Source organism: Trematosphaeria pertusa (assembly GCF_010094035.1).
Source record: "Trematosphaeria pertusa strain CBS 122368 unplaced genomic scaffold BU26scaffold_5, whole genome shotgun sequence".
NCBI lineage: Eukaryota > Fungi > Ascomycota > Dothideomycetes > Pleosporales > Trematosphaeriaceae > Trematosphaeria > Trematosphaeria pertusa.
This window is the reverse complement of record NW_022987216.1, coordinates 380,005-397,067: the sequence shown is the minus strand read 5'-3', so window position 1 is coordinate 397,067 and position 17,063 is coordinate 380,005. Positions and strand designations below refer to the sequence as shown.

Genomic DNA, 17,063 nt, shown 5'->3' with positions numbered 1-17,063 from the left:
AGAGCCATCTCATCATCATCAAGTTCGTGAAGGAAGGAGCCTGAGGATGCTCCTGCCTCAGCGCTTCCTACCCCACCTGTTCGTGCCATGGGTGTCGGGAAAAGTCTGCAGTGAAACTGAAACCTGTCTTCTGTGGTCTTCCAACGTTGAATCCAGCCATGTCTCTCTGCTCGCCCTCTGTCCGTGCCTTTCGTGGACTGCCTTCGTTGAGTCGTGCCTTCCTCAGTTGCCAGCGCCGTCATCATGATTCGGGCGGTGTCTGGCGATTCCTCATCGTCCCTCTGTCCATTCGACCGAGCACTCGTCTTCGATCGCCATCGTACCTGTACCGTCGAACGGCCCTCTTGTTAGACGCCGTGCCACTCCGGCATGTACGACCAGACGGGTGAACGCACACCAAATCCACCCTTACCGCGCGTAGAAACCGCATCGAGCGTCACACACGATGGCCATCCTCAAAAGGCACTGTATACGCGTAGCCACCGCTCATCCGAAGAGCTTTCGTCGTCGTACTCGAGCGTGCCCTCGTCGGCCGTGTTGGCCCTTGGCCTGGGCAGGCACCGAGATCGACACGAACAACAACAGCAGCAGCAGCAACGATGCGTGAGGGTATACATGATGTAGTAGCGCCTAGGAAGCATATTGTGGATTCCCCATCAGGCTGCCCGAGTGAGGTCTACCGTGACGGCTTGATGCTCCGGTATGTTCTCTCAGCGACAACGGTAGAGCCAGCGAGCGAGACCGCACCGTATATACCGGCTCCTACGGTAAGGCACAGAAGATACAGTCTACTGACCGAAAGAGTGAGCGACGCAGCCCGCTTCACGCCCGCTCGACCCTCATTCCATCCAGGCTGAACGGTGGGTAGGCCAGGGCACCGAAACCGTCCATATCCATCTATCCGTTTTTAGGCATGCCCGCCCGCTCAATAGAGATATCAAGACACTTGCTCATCTCTAGCTATACGCCTAAGAGATCCTGAGTTCCTTCAAGGTGAACCCCGAGATTGACACTCGTGCTCACTGGGAGGACAGAGGCATGCAGTCACACCGCGCGACCAGCGAGCTCATCTCCTCAACTCCGAGACCTCTCAAAACCACAAAGGCTGATCTCAGCATCGCTGGTGAAGTCCGGTAGCTACCCTGAACGACCCCATCGCACGCACGGGAGTCCCGAGACCTCCCTCCACACGCTTGACGTGAACCATAAGGAACTCAGTTCCAACTGCGAGGACTTCCTACACGTACTTGCTTGTTACCTTGTGCCAGGCATTGCTCGCTAGCTTAGGCTTCTTCTATTCCCGCGCACTGTGGCAACAGATATAACCCATGGGCCGCGTTAGTGCGAAGTGCTGCCCGACTCTAGCATCATGTCATCCCTCCTCACCTCAATAGCCACCAGCACCGCTGCATCTTTGAAATACTCAGGCTTCTTAGTACACCCTGCGGCGGCTTTTACTCCCACGCGGCGAAGTTAAGTCAGACGGACCAGGGGTCTCTTTTCAGACCTTCTCTCCGCCCGCACGAGGATGCCACCCGCGGGCACTCCACACCCAGAAGAGTGCAGGGCTTACCTTGTGTATGCTACTGAGCACGAGTCGAAGCGCAGAGCGAATTGTTACATGCCGCCTTCCCAGTACGGAGAGTGCGCTCGAACCCCTTTCGTCCTCCTTTCGAACATCAGCTCGTGATCACTTCGTAATTTGCTCGTCGACAAATCACGTCCAAAACACGGCCCAGCAATCGGGCAATTAGAGAGATACCTAGGTAGGGATCGATTTGATGACAGCGGATACGAATGCAATAGTGGTATAGCTGAAGTTGCTGCGGCGGAGACCGCAGTGTGCTTAGTTCAAGCCAGGAGCTGCTTAAACAGGAAATGAGTTTGAATCCACAATCTTTCGCACATTCTGCTCCCATTCCTGTCCCTTTTGTGTCATCAGGTCTACTTGTCGAACTTCTGCGAGAACACTTGAGTAGCCGAAGGACTTGACTAGCAAACGTAAACCCTCTTCTGCTCTGTTCGGGTACTAATGTTCTGCTCTTGCCATATTGCCTTGCTGTGCCCGAACAGGTCGCCCCTTCCTTGAGTGGAGCCAAGGTGCCGTCCTCGTGACTCGTACTTTGTCTCAGTTTCTCTGACAGCCATTCTCAAGCTGGCAAGAGCATCACGCTCAAGATTCTGCTCTCACGAACATCGTACAGCCACTATCGTCTCCATCCCACTATCTCGCCCCATTTCTCATACCTCGCCATGTCAAGCCCAAGCATGCCGTACGGGTGAATCCGCGAGAACCTTGGAAACGCAGACGCCGATCCTGACCGCGCGTGCAGCAAGCACAAGCACGAACTCTATCCTCTCCGATAGTCATGCACAGGGACCGCCCAACCACCTACAAGCACCCACCGTCACAAAGCTCGCAGGTCGGGCACCCACGGACGTCCATCCGCTGCTAGCTCAGCCAGCGTCGTTTCGAGCATTTCGCTAGGCTCCCACAGCATCCCCTCCCAAACAAGGGCTTGACAAATGCGGACGATTGGACGACATGAGAGAGCCGCTCGCTAGTCATAGTTTCAGGCAAACGGCACAAGAGCGTGCTCCCCCCCTGCTGAACGCTCCGTATGCTGACCTTGCTGCTGTCGGTGCAGCGTGGCTTCCGAGCGGCGGCAAGTCCGGAGCAGCCACGGCATTGAGCGACCGTCGCATATGGCGCCTGGATCACTGTATGGCGTGCATGCAAAAGTATACTCTGACAGAACAAGCGAGCGGCACTACAGGGGTCAGTCATGCCCGCCGGAATCCAGGGATATCGGTTAGGAGCGGCGCGGTGGGCGGACAGGGATGGGGTGGGCGTGGTTTCGTGAGCCAGAGAAGTGATGGACTGCGGTGGGTAGGTAGGGAGAATGAGCTTGCTCCTGGGGTCTGGTAGCAGAGTCGCTGTCTCGACCTCCGACCTGAGTACGTGCCCTGTGTCCGTGGGTTTTGCTTCAGAGCTGACGTTGCCAGCCACTCGGGGAGGTCACGGCCATGGCCTGGTCGACACGGCGCTCTATCTCCACCGCTCGGGTTATAGCGGTATAGAACATGGCCAGCTTCGATTAAGGATAACAAGCGCTGGGAGGCTCCCACGGGGAAGTGTGCTGGGGCTTCTTTGCCAGTGAGGAACGCAAACCGTGAGTGCTCTCCCATCGATTTGAGGGAGTTCGCGGCAACGACTTTCAACGTCGAATAACAATTAAACTGGCTCTCTAGAACGCTCACATTCCGATCCTATAGTGAGCAAGCTTGATAGTAAGTTGTTCTATTGTTGCTAATGCCGCAGTAACTGTTCGAATATATTCAAGTATCATCAACACGCTCAGGCGAAGTCATACACCACGAGCGCCTGGCTACCCTCCCGCTTCTCTCTCAGCACTATCACATTCTGCTCATCGAATCCAACCCAGCCCCGACTTACGGTAGAGTCGTCGAAGCCTTGGTCCAGAGCGAATCGGAGATCAAACCTCCGAACGCGTCCATCGTCCTGAACCTCGTTCGAGTTGTTGTTCGGCTTCGATGGTTGGATCCTCACACTCAACTCGCCGTTCTTCGACCGTCTGCGGTTGGTTGACGATGCCATACCACCCTCCAGATCCCACACGCGAAGCTCATCTCCTAGTCGACTGACAGAAACGGCTTTCCCTCGTACACCGACATGGGCGCCAGAGATGGAAGAGGTGTGGCCCCATAGACGGGTGCCGGCGCTAATTGAGAGCGAAGAAGCCGTGGACTTGACCAGGTACAAGCTGAGCGTGTTGTCCGGATGCGCTACGAGTAGGTATGGATGCGAATATGACATTGATGTGGGTTTGGCGTTGCTGGGATTGTCTGCTAAAGCGGGCTCTCTCGATCCTCCAGGGAACGGCGACGAAGAGCGCGTGGTTGGAGACGACATGGAACGCTGCCCTGAAAGCGTGAGAGAGTGCTGATCAGCGGCAGTGGCTAATCGAGATTCTAGGAGCTCCCCATCGTGCGTAAGTCGCATTTCCTGGATGCCTACGGTCCATCCGGAGAGATACGTCGGTAGCGCATACGCGATTGATGCCGTCATACTTGTTGTCGTGGTACGGATGGACAGCGAAACAGGGGGCCATACAGTATGGGATTGGAGAGAGTACAGCAGATTTGGGGGTCCGAGGGTATCATCTAGCTGCGTGTCCTCTAGAAAGACATACATTGAAAGTAGATGGTACTCGGTCATAGTAAGCAGATACGGTGAGGAGAAGGCGACGGCCGACAGAGCTCCGTTTGTGGACGGAGCATGCTCAAAGAGCGTTCTGAATGACTGGTCCTCTCTCCTGAGCGTGTAAATAGTAAATGACCCATCTTCGAAACCTATCACTACTCTTTCATGTCCCGTGTCCCTTTCGGACGTGTCTATGGCCATCGAAGTCGGCAATTGTGGGTTGGTTGCCTCCGGCCTCAGCAGCGGCGTGGAAGCAATCAACTCGCGTTCGTTCTTAGAGTCAAATGCTCGTAGCCCTGATAGAGAGTCGGCAGTGAATATCGTGCTGCTTGACATCATAACAAGAAGTGGCGGGTCTGGCGGTCTTTCGGCAACAACGATTTCGCTGACTGCACACTGCCCTTGCGACCAGTTATGCCGTAACCGATATTGCTGCTTCCAGTTTGTGCATATTCCCTTCCTCAAAAGGTGTCCATCATCCAGCCATTTTGACAGCTGCGAGGAGTAGCGCAGGTGGTCGGAGGCGCTGGTGTCTTTGATGCCAGGTATTCGCGTGGCTCGCGGGAGCACGAAGCGTTTGTAGTATGCGGCTTTCCATAGCTCAGAGTCGATGGCAAGACGGCTAAACTTCCTGGATACCCTGAATGCGTGTTAGTATGTACTATCCTTCCGAGAGTGATTATGCGTACTGTTGGCAGAGGAGCAGCGTAGGCACTGGAACGAATGAAAGGATGCGCACAAGCAGCTCGTCACTCAGTTTTGAGAGACGGTCTTTCGCAGGTACTCTGCGCACCTTCGCGGGCCGCTCGCCGCCGTCGTTCTCCTCGCGCACCCGCTTCATGGCGTGCTGTCGATGTGTGATTGAGGGGCGAAGATACGTTTCGGAGTTGTGAGCGATATCGCCGCCAGACGGTCCGTGCGCGATGGCTAAGATCCCTCGTGACTACGCGCTAACGCCGACGCGTCCCACTTCCGCGGACAACCAAGGCAGCCGACGTGAACCACGCCTCACGAATCCTAATAACGCCATCAACCCCCGCACCCTCATGACTACCGCTGTGAGGACATCTAGGATAGAAGATGTCGGATTTCTCTGCCTGGCTGGAGAAGAATAAGGCGCTGTGGGCTCGTGTTTACGATGAAGTCATCGCGCCGGATCTCGAGCAGGAGTGGAAGAGGAGTATGATGCTGCTGATTCACGAGGCGTAACAGACTAACAATGCTGTAGGGAATGAGGAACACGAAAAAGAGCTGAAGCAAAGTATGTGCGCATATTCTCGCGGCAACACGTGCAATGCTCACACCAAGGCAGAGAACGAGCATCAGCAGATTCTGTACGCGCACGTCAACAACGAAGTGATCAAGAACGCGCGCCTGGTCGAAGAAAACGCGCGTCTGAAAAAGCTGCTCCAAAAGCAGAGCAATGAACCCGCAACCTCCGCCGAACAGCTAGAAGCCAGCACAACAGACGCGACAATCCTGGCCAGTGACTACCACCACATTGCTGACAAGTACAACGACCTGAACAAGCGATACCAGGATGCCACTCAGAAGATGAAGTACCTTGAGCGGAAGAACGCTGCGGTCATGCAGAAGAATAAGGAGATGAAAGAAAGCGTGAGAGCGTGGCAGGAGTACTGCGATCGGCACATGGGCAAGAATAGGTCGAAGACGGAGGGGAAGGCTAAGGATGAGCACTCGAAGCAGTTGGCGGCGATTGAGGCGTACGATGCAAGGCTGAATTTGCCTTCCACTCCAAGCTCATCCGCCGTTGTAACGCCTGGGTCGTTGGCGGGACAGGAGCGTTCATCGCCTGTCCAATACCTTCCGCTCGCGCATATCCGCGCTGAGCCCGTCGAGCCTGTGGATGGTCGTGTTCTCGAGAATGTGGTTGTGACAGGACAACAAGAGCCGAATCAAGCAGCGGAGCATGCCGGCTCGCGATCACCGTCACATCGGCAAGTCGACGCTCCTACAGGTACGGAATCGGGCACAGGCCACGGCAACTCTACTTTTTTAGGCCAACGGAGCTCAGACAACCTGGGCTCAAGCCAGACTACTGAAGATGAGGCAGCTGAGCACAATGATGCGGAGATACGAAGGACTGCTCATGCGGATGACGACGAAATGCCTGAGGTAGTCTCCGCACGATCTCTAAAGCGGAAGCGGAAGCCATCGAGGAGTTTGAATGTTCACCAGGACCGTGTTCCATCAGATGGAACTCCGGCAAGGCCCATTAGAGTCAAGGAAGAGCAGTTCAGCAGCCCGCCACCCGAGACAGCCATGTATCAGCTACAGCGGAAGGAGACGATGGACCTTGATGAGCTTGGGGCTCATGTGATTCGCACTCCCCGCAAACGGCTGAGGACTCATTCCATCCACTCGAATTCAACCGGTACTCTGCGGAACCAGAGGTCTAATAGTGCACCTTTCAGCGGACATCAGATCAAGAATGAACCCGCTGACGATGATGTGCAAGTCGCTGATCCACAGATCCTGACTTTGCGAAGGGCAGACACGACACTCAGTGAGCCAGGAGACTCTATCGCGATTCCACGAGATGTTCTGCAGCCCTTGGACCCGAATGTGGTTGCCAATGCGAATGAAGACACGCCTAACAAGCGTATCCAAAAAAAGGAGGCTAGACGAGCCGCTGCATATGAGATCCTCGGAGAGTCTGGGGAAACACCGCCTCTGATGGACGAGAACGATACCCGACTGCCGCCGAGCATAGCGCGAGCACAGCACAATCGAAGACTGAAGATCAATAAGGATGATAGAATACTAGCGAAGAGCGCACATCGAACGCCCAAAGCAGCACCTAGGAGGAGCAATGCAGGCCAGGTTCCGACTCCGCCACCTTCTACGGACCGCCCTTCAAACGCCCCCTCCGCTCTTCGTGTTTATGGCAAAGCTCAAGCAGCCGAATCACGTCCTAGCCCTCGCGCTGCCCCTTCCGATACGCGACCAATCTGGACGATGGGCCCCTCAAGCGAGCCACCGCGAAAGGCCCCAGCCCCTCCGCCAAAGAAGAACGTACCGCTTCGACCCAAGCCCATCTCAGAGCTGCAGTTGAAAGACTTCAAACCAAACCCAAAATACAACCAAGGCTACACCTACGCCTTCTCTGAAACCGTCCGCAAACGCGGCGACCGCATGTGTCTCCCCGGCTGCACCAATCCATCCTGCTGCGGCTCCACGTTCCGGTCTCTCGCCGCAGCCGCAGCTCCCTTATCCCGCTCTCAGGAAGAAGAACTCCTTCAAGACTATCTCGGCGATGCATACGATAGCTTCGGACTCACGCAGATGTCCCAGAAGGAGCGAGAAGAGTTGGTGCTGCAGGCGCGAACTAGGAAAATGTCCAAGGACCATGGCAAACATAGACAGGCATATGAGGGTAGGAAGACGCCGCCGGGGTTCTGGAGGGTGGGGTTTCCGAACACGCAGGAGCAGGAGGAGGATAGGGAGATGGCGGCGAAGATGGAGAGGGAGATGGTGCGGGACAGGTGGCTGGAGGCTATGCGCAGGAACGGGAAGTGGATTTTTAGGGACGAGTGATTTGCGCTGGTTCCTGCACGATGGACGTATGCTGGCAATGAGCGATCCTATATTGTTAGTGTAACATGACTGCCTGGGGATCGTGGCTTCGTCCAAGGCTGGCTCCAACATGCGGCATATCGTCGCTGCCGAAGGATAGCTTACATGTATGCATTCTTCCACGCTTCACGCAAGTCCTCTTCATGATCGGAGAGTTACGTCCCGCCTTCTTAGTCCTCCAGGTGGCAAGATTAGCCGAGAGCACATCAGTGACGAACACGAAATGGAATGCTTCGGGAATAAAGTCTCCGAACATCGCCCACACCCTTCTCCCGTTTCTCAATGCCGATGCCGATTCCGACGTTTAAATGTTCTGCTGCTTTCCTTTTGAAAAAGTCTCGTTTTTTTATGAGGAGCAGATCGCGGTGCTTCAATTGCTGCGAGCACGTTCGTGGAGAAAGAGAAGAGAAAGCATAGGCTGGCAAGCGCAAATCGCGACGAACCTCCCCTGAATTCTGCCCTACGTCTCAGACGTGTTAGATTGGCGGTAACGAATAATCTTACATTTGCAGAAAGAAAGTCCTTGGATTCTATTTAACTCCTACTTCCATTCATTCTCCGGCCATCCATCTGACCTCCCCAAAAAGCCCGGCCCAGCTCGTCACCATGCCCACCCACTGCTCCATCCTCGTCATCGGCTCCGGCAACGCAGGCTTCTCCGCCGCGCTCTCCGCCGCGCAAGCCGGCGCCTCCAACATCCTCCTCATCGACAAATGCCCCGCGGCCTGGGCGGGCGGGAACTCGTTCTTCACCGCCGGCGCGTTTCGCACCGCGCACGGCGGCCTGGCCGACCTGCTTCCACTAGTCAACAACGTGGACGACGAGACGGCGAGGGCTATCGACCTAGATCCGTACACCGAGGACGATTTCTCGGCTGATCTGAAGAGAGTGACGAATGGGCGGAGCAATGAGGAGCTCGGGAAAGCGCTGGTGCGAGAGAGCAGGGCGGCCGTCGAGTGGCTGAAGAGGGATGCCGGCGTGCGCTTCCAGCTTAGCTTTAATAGGCAGGCGTATCAAGTGGCCGGGCGCTGGAAGTTCTGGGGCGGTCTGCATCTCAAGACGCAGGATGGCGGGAAGGGGCTGATAGCGGACCACATGGCGGCTGCGCGGCGCCACGGCGTAGCTGTTCGCTTCGACACGGCGGCGAAGAGCATACTGCGCGATCCTTCTACCGGCGCGGTCTGCGGTGTTCTGGTGGAAAGTGACGGGAAGGAAGAAGTGATCACGTGCACGGCGGTCATCATGGCGGCCGGCGGCTTCGAGGCAAACCCGCAGCTGCGAACTCAGTATCTGGGCCCCGGCTGGGATCTCGCGCACGTCCGCGGCACGCCGTACAACACCGGCGAGCTGCTTGCGTCGTGCATCGCGCAGCTGCACGCGCGGCCCGCGGGTAACTGGTCGGGCTGCCACTCCGTTGCGTGGGACGCGAACGCGCCGCCGGACTCAGGGAATCGCGAGGTTAGCAACGAGTACACCAAGTCCGGGTATCCGCTGGGCATCATGGTGAACTGCCACGGCGAGCGCTTCGTGGACGAAGGCGTAGACTTCCGGAACTACACGTATGCGAAGTTTGGCCGGGCGATCTTGCAGCAGCCAGACGGCGTGGCGTGGCAGGTGTGGGACAGCAAGGGCGCAGCGCTGCTGCGGGGCGAGGAGTATCGGGAGGAAGTCGTGGAAAGGATCACGGCGCGCAGCATCGAGGAGCTCGCAGAGAAGTGTGCGCAGGGGGGATTGAGCGGGAGGCAGAGGTTCGTGCAAACGCTCGAGGAGTATAATGCGGCGGTCTACCAGCACCGGAAGGAGAACCCGGACGTGCAATTCGATCCCGCGGTCAAGGACGGCTTGTCAACTCAGTCTTCTTCGAGCGCCCTTTCGCTGCCGAAATCTAACTGGGCGCTTTCGATCGACGTACCGCCTTTCTTGGCGGTCAAGGTCACCTGCGGGATCACATTTACGTTTGGCGGGCTGGCGGTCAAGCCGGAGACTGCGGCTGTGATCAATCAAACGGGGAGGGAGATCGAGGGGTTGTATGCTGTGGGCGAGATGATGGGGGGACTGTTTTACGGGAACTATCCTGGGGGAAGCGGGTTGACTAGCGGGGCGGTATTTGGGAGAAGGGCGGGACGGGCGGCTGCGAGGTTGGTCGCGAAGCAGAGCGAGGGCGAAGGTACGGTGGTGAGGGCGAAGATATGACCAGGCTGGCAATTCAGAATATAGATTTCGACATGGCTTGTCTATGCATCTATGTGTCTTTGGATACATGCCGTAGTCCGCTCTTCAGCACTTCATATTCAATGCCGCGACCCTCTGATGGCGGAGCCCATGGCGCGAAGACGACCTTGAACCACCTGCGCCACTTGGAGATGCGGTTCTCCTCATCGTTCCACTGCTCCTCCCCATTGACGCTTACCACTAGCGGTCGACTGGCGTATACAGGCTTCTTATGCAGGGCGATCCGACATGCTATTTGATTAGTCCATACGAGACCCAGTGACGGGGTCTTTAGGGTATGTGGGGGATCAGACTGGACGTCTCCCCAGCCAGTAAACCAGCATTGCTGATGATCGAGGGCCAGGGGATCCGGAGACAGTACTAGACCTTCTTCCATCTGTGGAGGAGCATGTAATGGCGGATGGTCGCTTTGTGCCTGTGGGGTGTTTTCTCGATCGGGTCCCTGACTGTTGGTAGACGTGGTTCGTGAGGGCGCATTGGAAGTAGGGTTCGAATACCCTTTTGAGAACCGATCTGCAACCTGATTTGCGACGACTATGGCAATTCCTTCTGTGCGCGCCATATCACGTAGTAAAGCTCCTAGCTGCACGAGCTGCGCCCCTCGCTTCGCCATGGACGCAGCGCCATCTCTCGGGCCCTGCCTCTCGAACTCTGCACGGTAATTTGCGGCGACTGAATCGAGAACGACGAGACCCACATTGTGCTTCTTTATAGCCACCGGGAGTTGGTATCGCAGGATGTGCTCTTGGGACTCGAGGTCGGGGGTCTGGATGCTCAGTATTCGCGACAGGGACGGTTTCTCCTTGGGCGGTAGCGAGGCGAGGGCGGGATGGGCAGAGAGCAATTGCGTGAGGCGATTGGTAACGAGCGGTGCTTCGGTGGAGATGTAGACGGCTGACTTGGAGAGGCCGTGCGGAGGAGGGAGCTGTGCGGCCAGCAGCAGCGTGAGGAGTAGCTGCGTTTTACCGGCGCCACTGCGAGCTGTCAGCACTGTACATGAACGGTAAAGTCTCCGCATGCGCGTGGTATAGCGATAGATTGGGGGTCTATGCGGCGAGACGGTGCATTGTACTACGTCGAGAGCTAGATTGGGTGAGTGCCGTACCTCTCGCCAGTGACCTCGACCAGGTAGCCAGGACGAATGCCGCCGCCGAGGCCCGCGTCAAGCTTTTCATCCAAGGTGCTGATACCGCCCCCTTCGCCCTTTTCGGCGCGCGCACTGCCAGACGCAGACAGAAAAGAATTGCCGCAGGCTTCCTCTCCTCCGAACCCAAGGTCGGCGTGCAGGGCACGCACGACGGCGTCCACGAGCCTCCTCAGGTCGCCGGGCGGCAGCTGGGCGCGGCGCGCTGCATCGGCGGGCTCGAGGGTGAGCAGGTCGTTGGTGGTGATCAGGGCCTTGTCGAGCGAGGGCAGCAGGTGAGTATACGGCCGCGCATCAAAGTCGGGCAGCACCTGCAGCAGATCCGTCATCGGTTCGCGGCCGGCGTCATTATTTGCGCGGCTCTGCGGAGTGGCATGCGCAACGGCGTCCCGGTGCCGGGAACAGCAGACGGCCTCGTCGGCTGAAGAGTTGGAGCGCGTGGGATGGCGAGGTCGTGGCGCGACAGTACGGCATCGCCCGGCGACGAAGTTCGACGCGTGAGGTGCTGGAAGCGCGCGGACGGTCACGTGACGCTCCCCCACGACTCCAACCATCGACGTTCCTTTGCTCCGCGTGGACGTCACCCCCGGCCGCACACGCCACGCGCGCCGAGCGCTTCCCCGCGCGTTCGACACCCAATCGCCCCGGGTCGCCCGCATTGGCAGCCTCAGCCACGCCTGCAGCTCGCCCCCAGCCTTGTGATGTCTGCTCGTGCCCCTCCGCGCGCACCGCACGCAATGACCGCATGAACGTCGCAGCATCACCCTCTGCCTGCGTGCTGGCAATTCCGGCGTCACACTGCTGGACTACTCTGCCGTCCAGGCGAGCTGCCCTGCCCTCTTCCCCAGACTCGACCTTGCTCCGATTAGCCGGCGCCGCCTGGCCAGCCGTCGGACGGCGCGTCTTTTAAAGCTCGCCCTACCACTGACACTTCCACTCGTCCGCAGCAACTGACAGCTGCCAGCCCAACAGGGTTCCTGGTGCACCTCGGGGCATCCTACCCTCACGCCGGTATCCTCTTGGCCGAAATTGTCTAATACTTGCGCGAGAAGCTGCGGCGGCAGTCCTTTTCCGGCTCTTTATCCTCGTCACGCTCGTCTTGGACGGCCTCCCCAGTCTCAGAGTGCTGATAGTGCGGTAAGCGACAACGTGGAGAAGCAGATTGACTGTCCCAGGTCCGATAGCACGTCGTGTTTGCGGGTACCGTACGCCTGTAGCTCGCCGTGAGCTCAGCACTACGCGGTAAGTGCACTCTCTCCTGCGCGGCCGTGCCGTTGGTTCTCCTCATCGGCCCATACCACACCTTCCAATCGCGCCATCTGCGGGTCATCTTCCGAGCTGGCGGTCCGCTGCCTCTGCTACTTGGATTAAGGGCCCCGTAATTACAAAGCCTATCGCCCGTTTCACATGCCTCCAAGCCTCGACCGCTGGCGGGGGGGTATCCGCCTCTTCCCACTTTCCCCATTCGTCCTGTTCCATATAAGACCTCCCCCGTGCCCTGTCTTCTCTCTGTTCTGGCGGACCGCTCGCCCACGCTGCGTAGCGCTCTCAATGCCGGCCTACTGTCTCCAGGATTGCCACTACTTCTACCGCAGCGCCTTGCGGTTACTCTCTATTAGCACTTACATCTCGCCTCTCTACGCTTAGCTAATCCACTCCTCATGGCAGTCCGAACCTTCACTAAGCCTTCGTCACTGAACGGCACCCTCATGTCCGCCCCAGAGATGAACGGCTCAGTCCGCTCCGAGGTGTCCGCAAAGGATAGCCAGGGCTCATTCCCATCAGAAGCAAGAGATCCTCTCGGCCACTCTACGAATCCGAACTCGAAGCCCGGCATCACCTTCGCCAGCCAAGACAAGCTCCCAAAGCTTCCGATCCCCGACCTCGACAGCTCATGCAACAAGTATCTTGCAGCTCTCAAGCCGCTTCAGAGTCCCAAAGAGCACAACGACACTGTCATTGCTGTTCAGGAGTTCCTCAAGTCAGACGGGCCAGTGCTGCAAGACAAGCTCAAGAAGTATGCCGCTGGCAAGGCCAACTACATCGAGCAGTTCTGTAAGTACCCTTACCCTGTCATTCCTACGTCGTTCGGACCCCCGGCCGCTCGATCTCAATTTGTTCTAAATCGGGCCACTAAACGACAAACTCAAAGATATGAAGCACGCGCTGACCTGCTGCTAGGGTATGATTCTTATTTGAATTTTGACAATCCGGTGGTGCTTAATCTAAATCCCTTTTTCCTACTGGAGGACGACCCCACCCCAGCCCGCAATAACCAAGTCACTCGCGCAGCCTCGCTAGTAGTCTCGGCACTTTCCTTCGTGCGAGCGGTGCGCCGAGAGGAGTTGCCACCTGACACTATCCGCGGCCAACCCCTCTGTATGTACCAGTACTCCAGACTCTTCGGAACCGCGCGAATACCCACCGAGAATGGCTGCCAGATCGGCCAAGACCCAACCTCGAAGCATATTGTCGTCCTTTGCCATGGCCAGTTCTATTGGTTCGATGTCCTCGACGACAACTCCGATCTTATCATGACCGAGAAGGACATCTCTCTGAATCTACAGGTCATCATCGAGGATGCGGCGCAGATACCCATCCGGGATGCTGCCAAAGGAGCGCTTGGTGTCCTCAGCACCGAGAACCGCAAGGTATGGTCAGGTCTGCGCGATATCCTCCATCGGGAAGAAGGCTCGAACAACTCTGACTGCTTGAACATCGTGGACTCGGCTCTCTTCGTCCTATGCCTGGACTACACCGAACCGCAGACAGGCGCAGAGCTCTGCATGAACATGTTGTGCGGGTCAAGCAAGGTCGAACAGGGAGTCCAGGTCGGTACCTGCACGAATCGATGGTACGATAAGCTGCAGATCATTGTGTGCAAGAACGGAAGTGCGGGCATCAACTTTGAGCACACCGGTGTGGACGGTCACACGGTGCTGCGATTCGCTTCGGATCTTTACACGGACACCATACTGCGGTTCGCGAGAACCATCAACGGCAACGCACCTAGTCTATGGGCATCCTCCAGCCCTGATCCAGCGAAGCGAGACCCCGACAGCTTTGGCGATGTTCAGACTACCCCGCACAAACTTGAGTGGGACATGGTGCCAGAGCTCAGCACCGCCCTCCGATTTGCCGAGACCCGTCTTGCAGACTTGATCCAGCAGAACGAGTTCGCAACCCTAGAGTTCCCGCATTATGGCAAGAACTTCATGACCTCGATGGGCTTCTCCCCGGATGCCTTCGTGCAGATGGCATTCCAAGCTGCATACTACGGGCTCTACGGCAGGACTGAGTGTGTGTACGAGCCCGCCATGACCAAGATCTACTACCATGGAAGAACAGAAGCGATTCGATCTGTCTCCGAAGAATCCGTCGACTTTGTGAGGACTTTCTGGGGAGAAAACCCTCCAGGTGCCAAGATTGACTCTCTTCGCAAAGCTTGCGTGAAGCATGTAGACATCACCAAGGATTGCGCCAAAGCACAAGGTCCCGATCGACATCTATACGCGCTGTACTGCATCTGGCAACGAGCAATCGATGAAGAAGGTGCCGAAATGGCAAGCAGTGATGGCTGGGATTCCACGCGACCGTCGAGCCCGGACGCGAACTCCGCCGTCAACTCCCCGAAGCGCAACTCTGTCCTTTCTGAGAATGGTTCAATCAGCAGCTCACCTCCTGCCCCTGTTCAGCACTCGATGCCCGCCCTCTTCGCGGATGCCGGCTGGGACAAGATCAACACCACGGTTCTGTCGACATCAAATTGCGGCAACCCTTCGCTTCGACAGTTCGGCTTCGGCCCTACGTCAGGCGACGGCTTTGGTATCGGATACATCATCAAGGACGGCAGCATCTCCATTTGCGCATCCTCCAAGCACAGACAGACCTCTCGTTTCATTGACGCGCTTGAATCGTACTTCCTTGAGATCCGGAAACTCCTGCGACAATTGAAGCGACGCGGTACTTCGGCCGACAAGACCGCTTCACGCGCCCGCGAGGCAGAAGATCGGCCCAAGACCGGCCGGCTCAAGAGCCGCGGCCGCATTATCCTATCGGATGGAAAGACTCAGGCTCCCGCTGTAGAGGAGATTACTGAGTCGGATGACGATGGTCTCGGTGGATGTATGGCTCCCCCTTCCCCTCCTTCTTTGTACCTCGACACAGTCAACATCACCTTACGCCCTGCTGCCCCCCTCACCCCTCCCTATTCGCCGCCACACTCTCCGCCCTTCAAGCCCCTCACCACCGTCCACGTGAGCTCTCCGCGACGCCCCATTAGGACGTTCAAAACCCGGAAGTGCACAAAGGCGGTGGTGAGGAGGCTGTACCCGAACACCTTCTGCTCTTCTTGAATATCCTCTCTACCCTTGCTTTACTCCTGCATATCACCTTCGCGCACATACACTTCCCCATATACCCCCTATAGACAAGATTTCGCTTCACTACCCCTTCCCCGCGTTGCATCACACCCCCGCCATCTCTTCTCATTATTTCATTTGCTGATTTCCTTTTCTTTAGATGGTTTTTTCGATGCGGGCATGCTTCTGTCGGCGCTCAAGGCCAAGGAAGAAGACGAGCCCGTCGACCAGCGCGAAGTCGTCCGGCGGAACATCGGAAGAAGGCTGAAACTGGCGGATTATTGAGCGAAGGAAAGCCGTCGAAAGGGCATGCGGGAGGCGGACGTTATCACATGGAAATGGAGTTGCTGCTATGCATACGTTGGATTGTATGAGAAATGAAGCGGGTGTTGGGGAGTTGAGGCGAGAGACGGTCGATGAACTGGTGAGGAGGGCATATGTGTACACACTATTTTGTATACTTCAGAATGATATACCATGTTTTTCTTTGGATATTTCTGTCTTATTATTGCCTGCTGTGTTGCTTTTTTCTCTTCGCATGTCGTGCGTGGCTGTTCCTATCGTGTTCCGCGGTTACTTCGCTGCGCAACTGGGGGGGGGAGCATACCAACGAGCCAATTATATAACCCGATTGCACCTCCGAATCCGGCCACGAGCCTATATAAGCCCCCCTCCGCTCGGTATCGCGAGTCCACTACTACTACACTTTCAAGATCCAACCTGGACACTAAAACGCCTCCGCCCGACTACGTATGCCTCGAAAACGCCTGCTATCGCGACAATGTCCCTGTTTTCTGGGAACTGGATCCAAAAGCACCCCCATCTAATTCATGAGACGAGGACTGCGACTAAAAAGCCGCAGTAGATGGCGACATGGCGTTTCTCCCCCCAGCCATCCTTCTAACAGCGCATGAATGCTCGGTGTGGAAAACTATTCTCGACGTGTCTTGTGGAACGCTGCGAGCTCCTTCACACGACCATGGTTCCGCCTCCCCATCGACATGGCGGTGATGTAGGCTTCCGGCAGATATTTCTCTCAACAAGCCAATTACCTCAACAAGAATGGACGGAGCGGGTTCAACATGGGAGCGCGAATGTTGCCCACGGATGGGTTGGTTTTCTGCGCCTTGCTCTGCAGTTCCTCCGCTCATCCACTCATGCTTTTCAGATGGACGCCCGCACGGAACTACATCCTTCCGATGCGCCCTGGCCTTTTCTAAATCCAGACACGAGATTTGCATGTCTGCGAGTCCAGCGTGCTCGCAATGATATCACACTGATATTACAGTCCAGAAAAGGTTTCGCACAATGGGCATGCGGAGAGAAGTCCTGGGGTCGAAGCTGAAACCGTTAACCGAACACGCTATGAGGGGATCAAACAAAAAGCCTGGAGTGCCATGCGATGCCGAAGCCTGGTTTGCTTCAATATCACATTTCTCGCCGGTATGGCTGTCGACTTCCGAGGGGCGCCGGTTCGACTTAGGAATCTGCTGACACGCTTTGC

The 17,063-nt window shown here is 56.8% G+C and overlaps 5 protein-coding genes across 5 annotated transcripts; 3 read left to right on the top strand and 2 right to left on the bottom strand.

The window, feature by feature from the left end:
* Window positions 1-3,205: 3,205 nt before the first annotated feature.
* On the bottom strand, window positions 3,206-5,085 carry BU26DRAFT_603188 (uncharacterized protein). The gene is made up of 2 exons (XM_033835404.1): window positions 4,915-5,085; window positions 3,206-4,865 (listed from the first exon to the last, which is right to left on the bottom strand). Exons 1-2 carry the CDS (start codon window positions 5,064-5,066, stop codon window positions 3,359-3,361), a joined length of 1,659 nt encoding a protein of 552 aa, XP_033685625.1. The 5' UTR covers window positions 5,067-5,085; the 3' UTR covers window positions 3,206-3,358.
* A 156-nt stretch (window positions 5,086-5,241) lies between these two features.
* BU26DRAFT_549351 (SAE2-domain-containing protein) lies at window positions 5,242-7,947 on the top strand. Its single transcript, XM_033831993.1, has 3 exons — window positions 5,242-5,405; window positions 5,454-5,486; window positions 5,538-7,947. Exons 1-3 carry the CDS (start codon window positions 5,306-5,308, stop codon window positions 7,781-7,783), a joined length of 2,379 nt encoding a protein of 792 aa, XP_033685624.1. The 5' UTR covers window positions 5,242-5,305; the 3' UTR covers window positions 7,784-7,947.
* A 139-nt stretch (window positions 7,948-8,086) lies between these two features.
* On the top strand, window positions 8,087-10,026 carry BU26DRAFT_517445 (fumarate reductase flavo protein subunit). Its single transcript, XM_033828579.1, has one exon. It carries the CDS (start codon window positions 8,429-8,431, stop codon window positions 10,013-10,015), a length of 1,587 nt encoding a protein of 528 aa, XP_033685623.1. The 5' UTR covers window positions 8,087-8,428; the 3' UTR covers window positions 10,016-10,026.
* Window positions 10,027-10,811: 785 nt separating this feature from the next.
* Window positions 10,812-12,095, bottom strand: BU26DRAFT_267022 (uncharacterized protein). The gene has a single exon (XM_033821326.1). It carries the CDS (start codon window positions 11,957-11,959, stop codon window positions 11,138-11,140), a length of 822 nt encoding a protein of 273 aa, XP_033685622.1. The 5' UTR covers window positions 11,960-12,095; the 3' UTR covers window positions 10,812-11,137.
* Window positions 12,096-12,859: 764 nt separating this feature from the next.
* On the top strand, window positions 12,860-15,553 carry BU26DRAFT_503272 (carnitine acetyl transferas-like protein; the record flags this gene model as incomplete). Its single annotated transcript, XM_033826688.1, has 2 exons — window positions 12,860-13,253; window positions 13,380-15,553. The coding sequence occupies 2 exons, from the start codon at window positions 12,860-12,862 to the stop codon at window positions 15,551-15,553; spliced, it is 2,568 nt and encodes an 855-aa protein (XP_033685621.1).
* Window positions 15,554-17,063: the final 1,510 nt, after the last annotated feature.

Excerpts from the sequence above, each read along its gene's own strand:
- BU26DRAFT_603188 (XM_033835404.1), bottom strand. The coding sequence starts at position 5,066 with ATGAAGCGGGTGCGCGAGGAGAACGACGGCGGCGAGCGGCCCGCGAAG. Across the intron at positions 4,866-4,914 it reads ACGCTGCTCCTCTGCCAACA|GGTATCCAGGAAGTTTAGCC; the intron begins GTACGCATAATC and ends ACACGCATTCAG.
- BU26DRAFT_549351 (XM_033831993.1), top strand. The coding sequence starts at position 5,306 with ATGTCGGATTTCTCTGCCTGGCTGGAGAAGAATAAGGCGCTGTGGGCT. Across the intron at positions 5,406-5,453 it reads CGAGCAGGAGTGGAAGAGGA|GGAATGAGGAACACGAAAAA; the intron begins GTATGATGCTGC and ends ACAATGCTGTAG. Across the intron at positions 5,487-5,537 it reads CGAAAAAGAGCTGAAGCAAA|AGAACGAGCATCAGCAGATT; the intron begins GTATGTGCGCAT and ends ACACCAAGGCAG.
- BU26DRAFT_517445 (XM_033828579.1), top strand. The coding sequence starts at position 8,429 with ATGCCCACCCACTGCTCCATCCTCGTCATCGGCTCCGGCAACGCAGGC.
- BU26DRAFT_267022 (XM_033821326.1), bottom strand. The coding sequence starts at position 11,959 with ATGCTGCGACGTTCATGCGGTCATTGCGTGCGGTGCGCGCGGAGGGGC.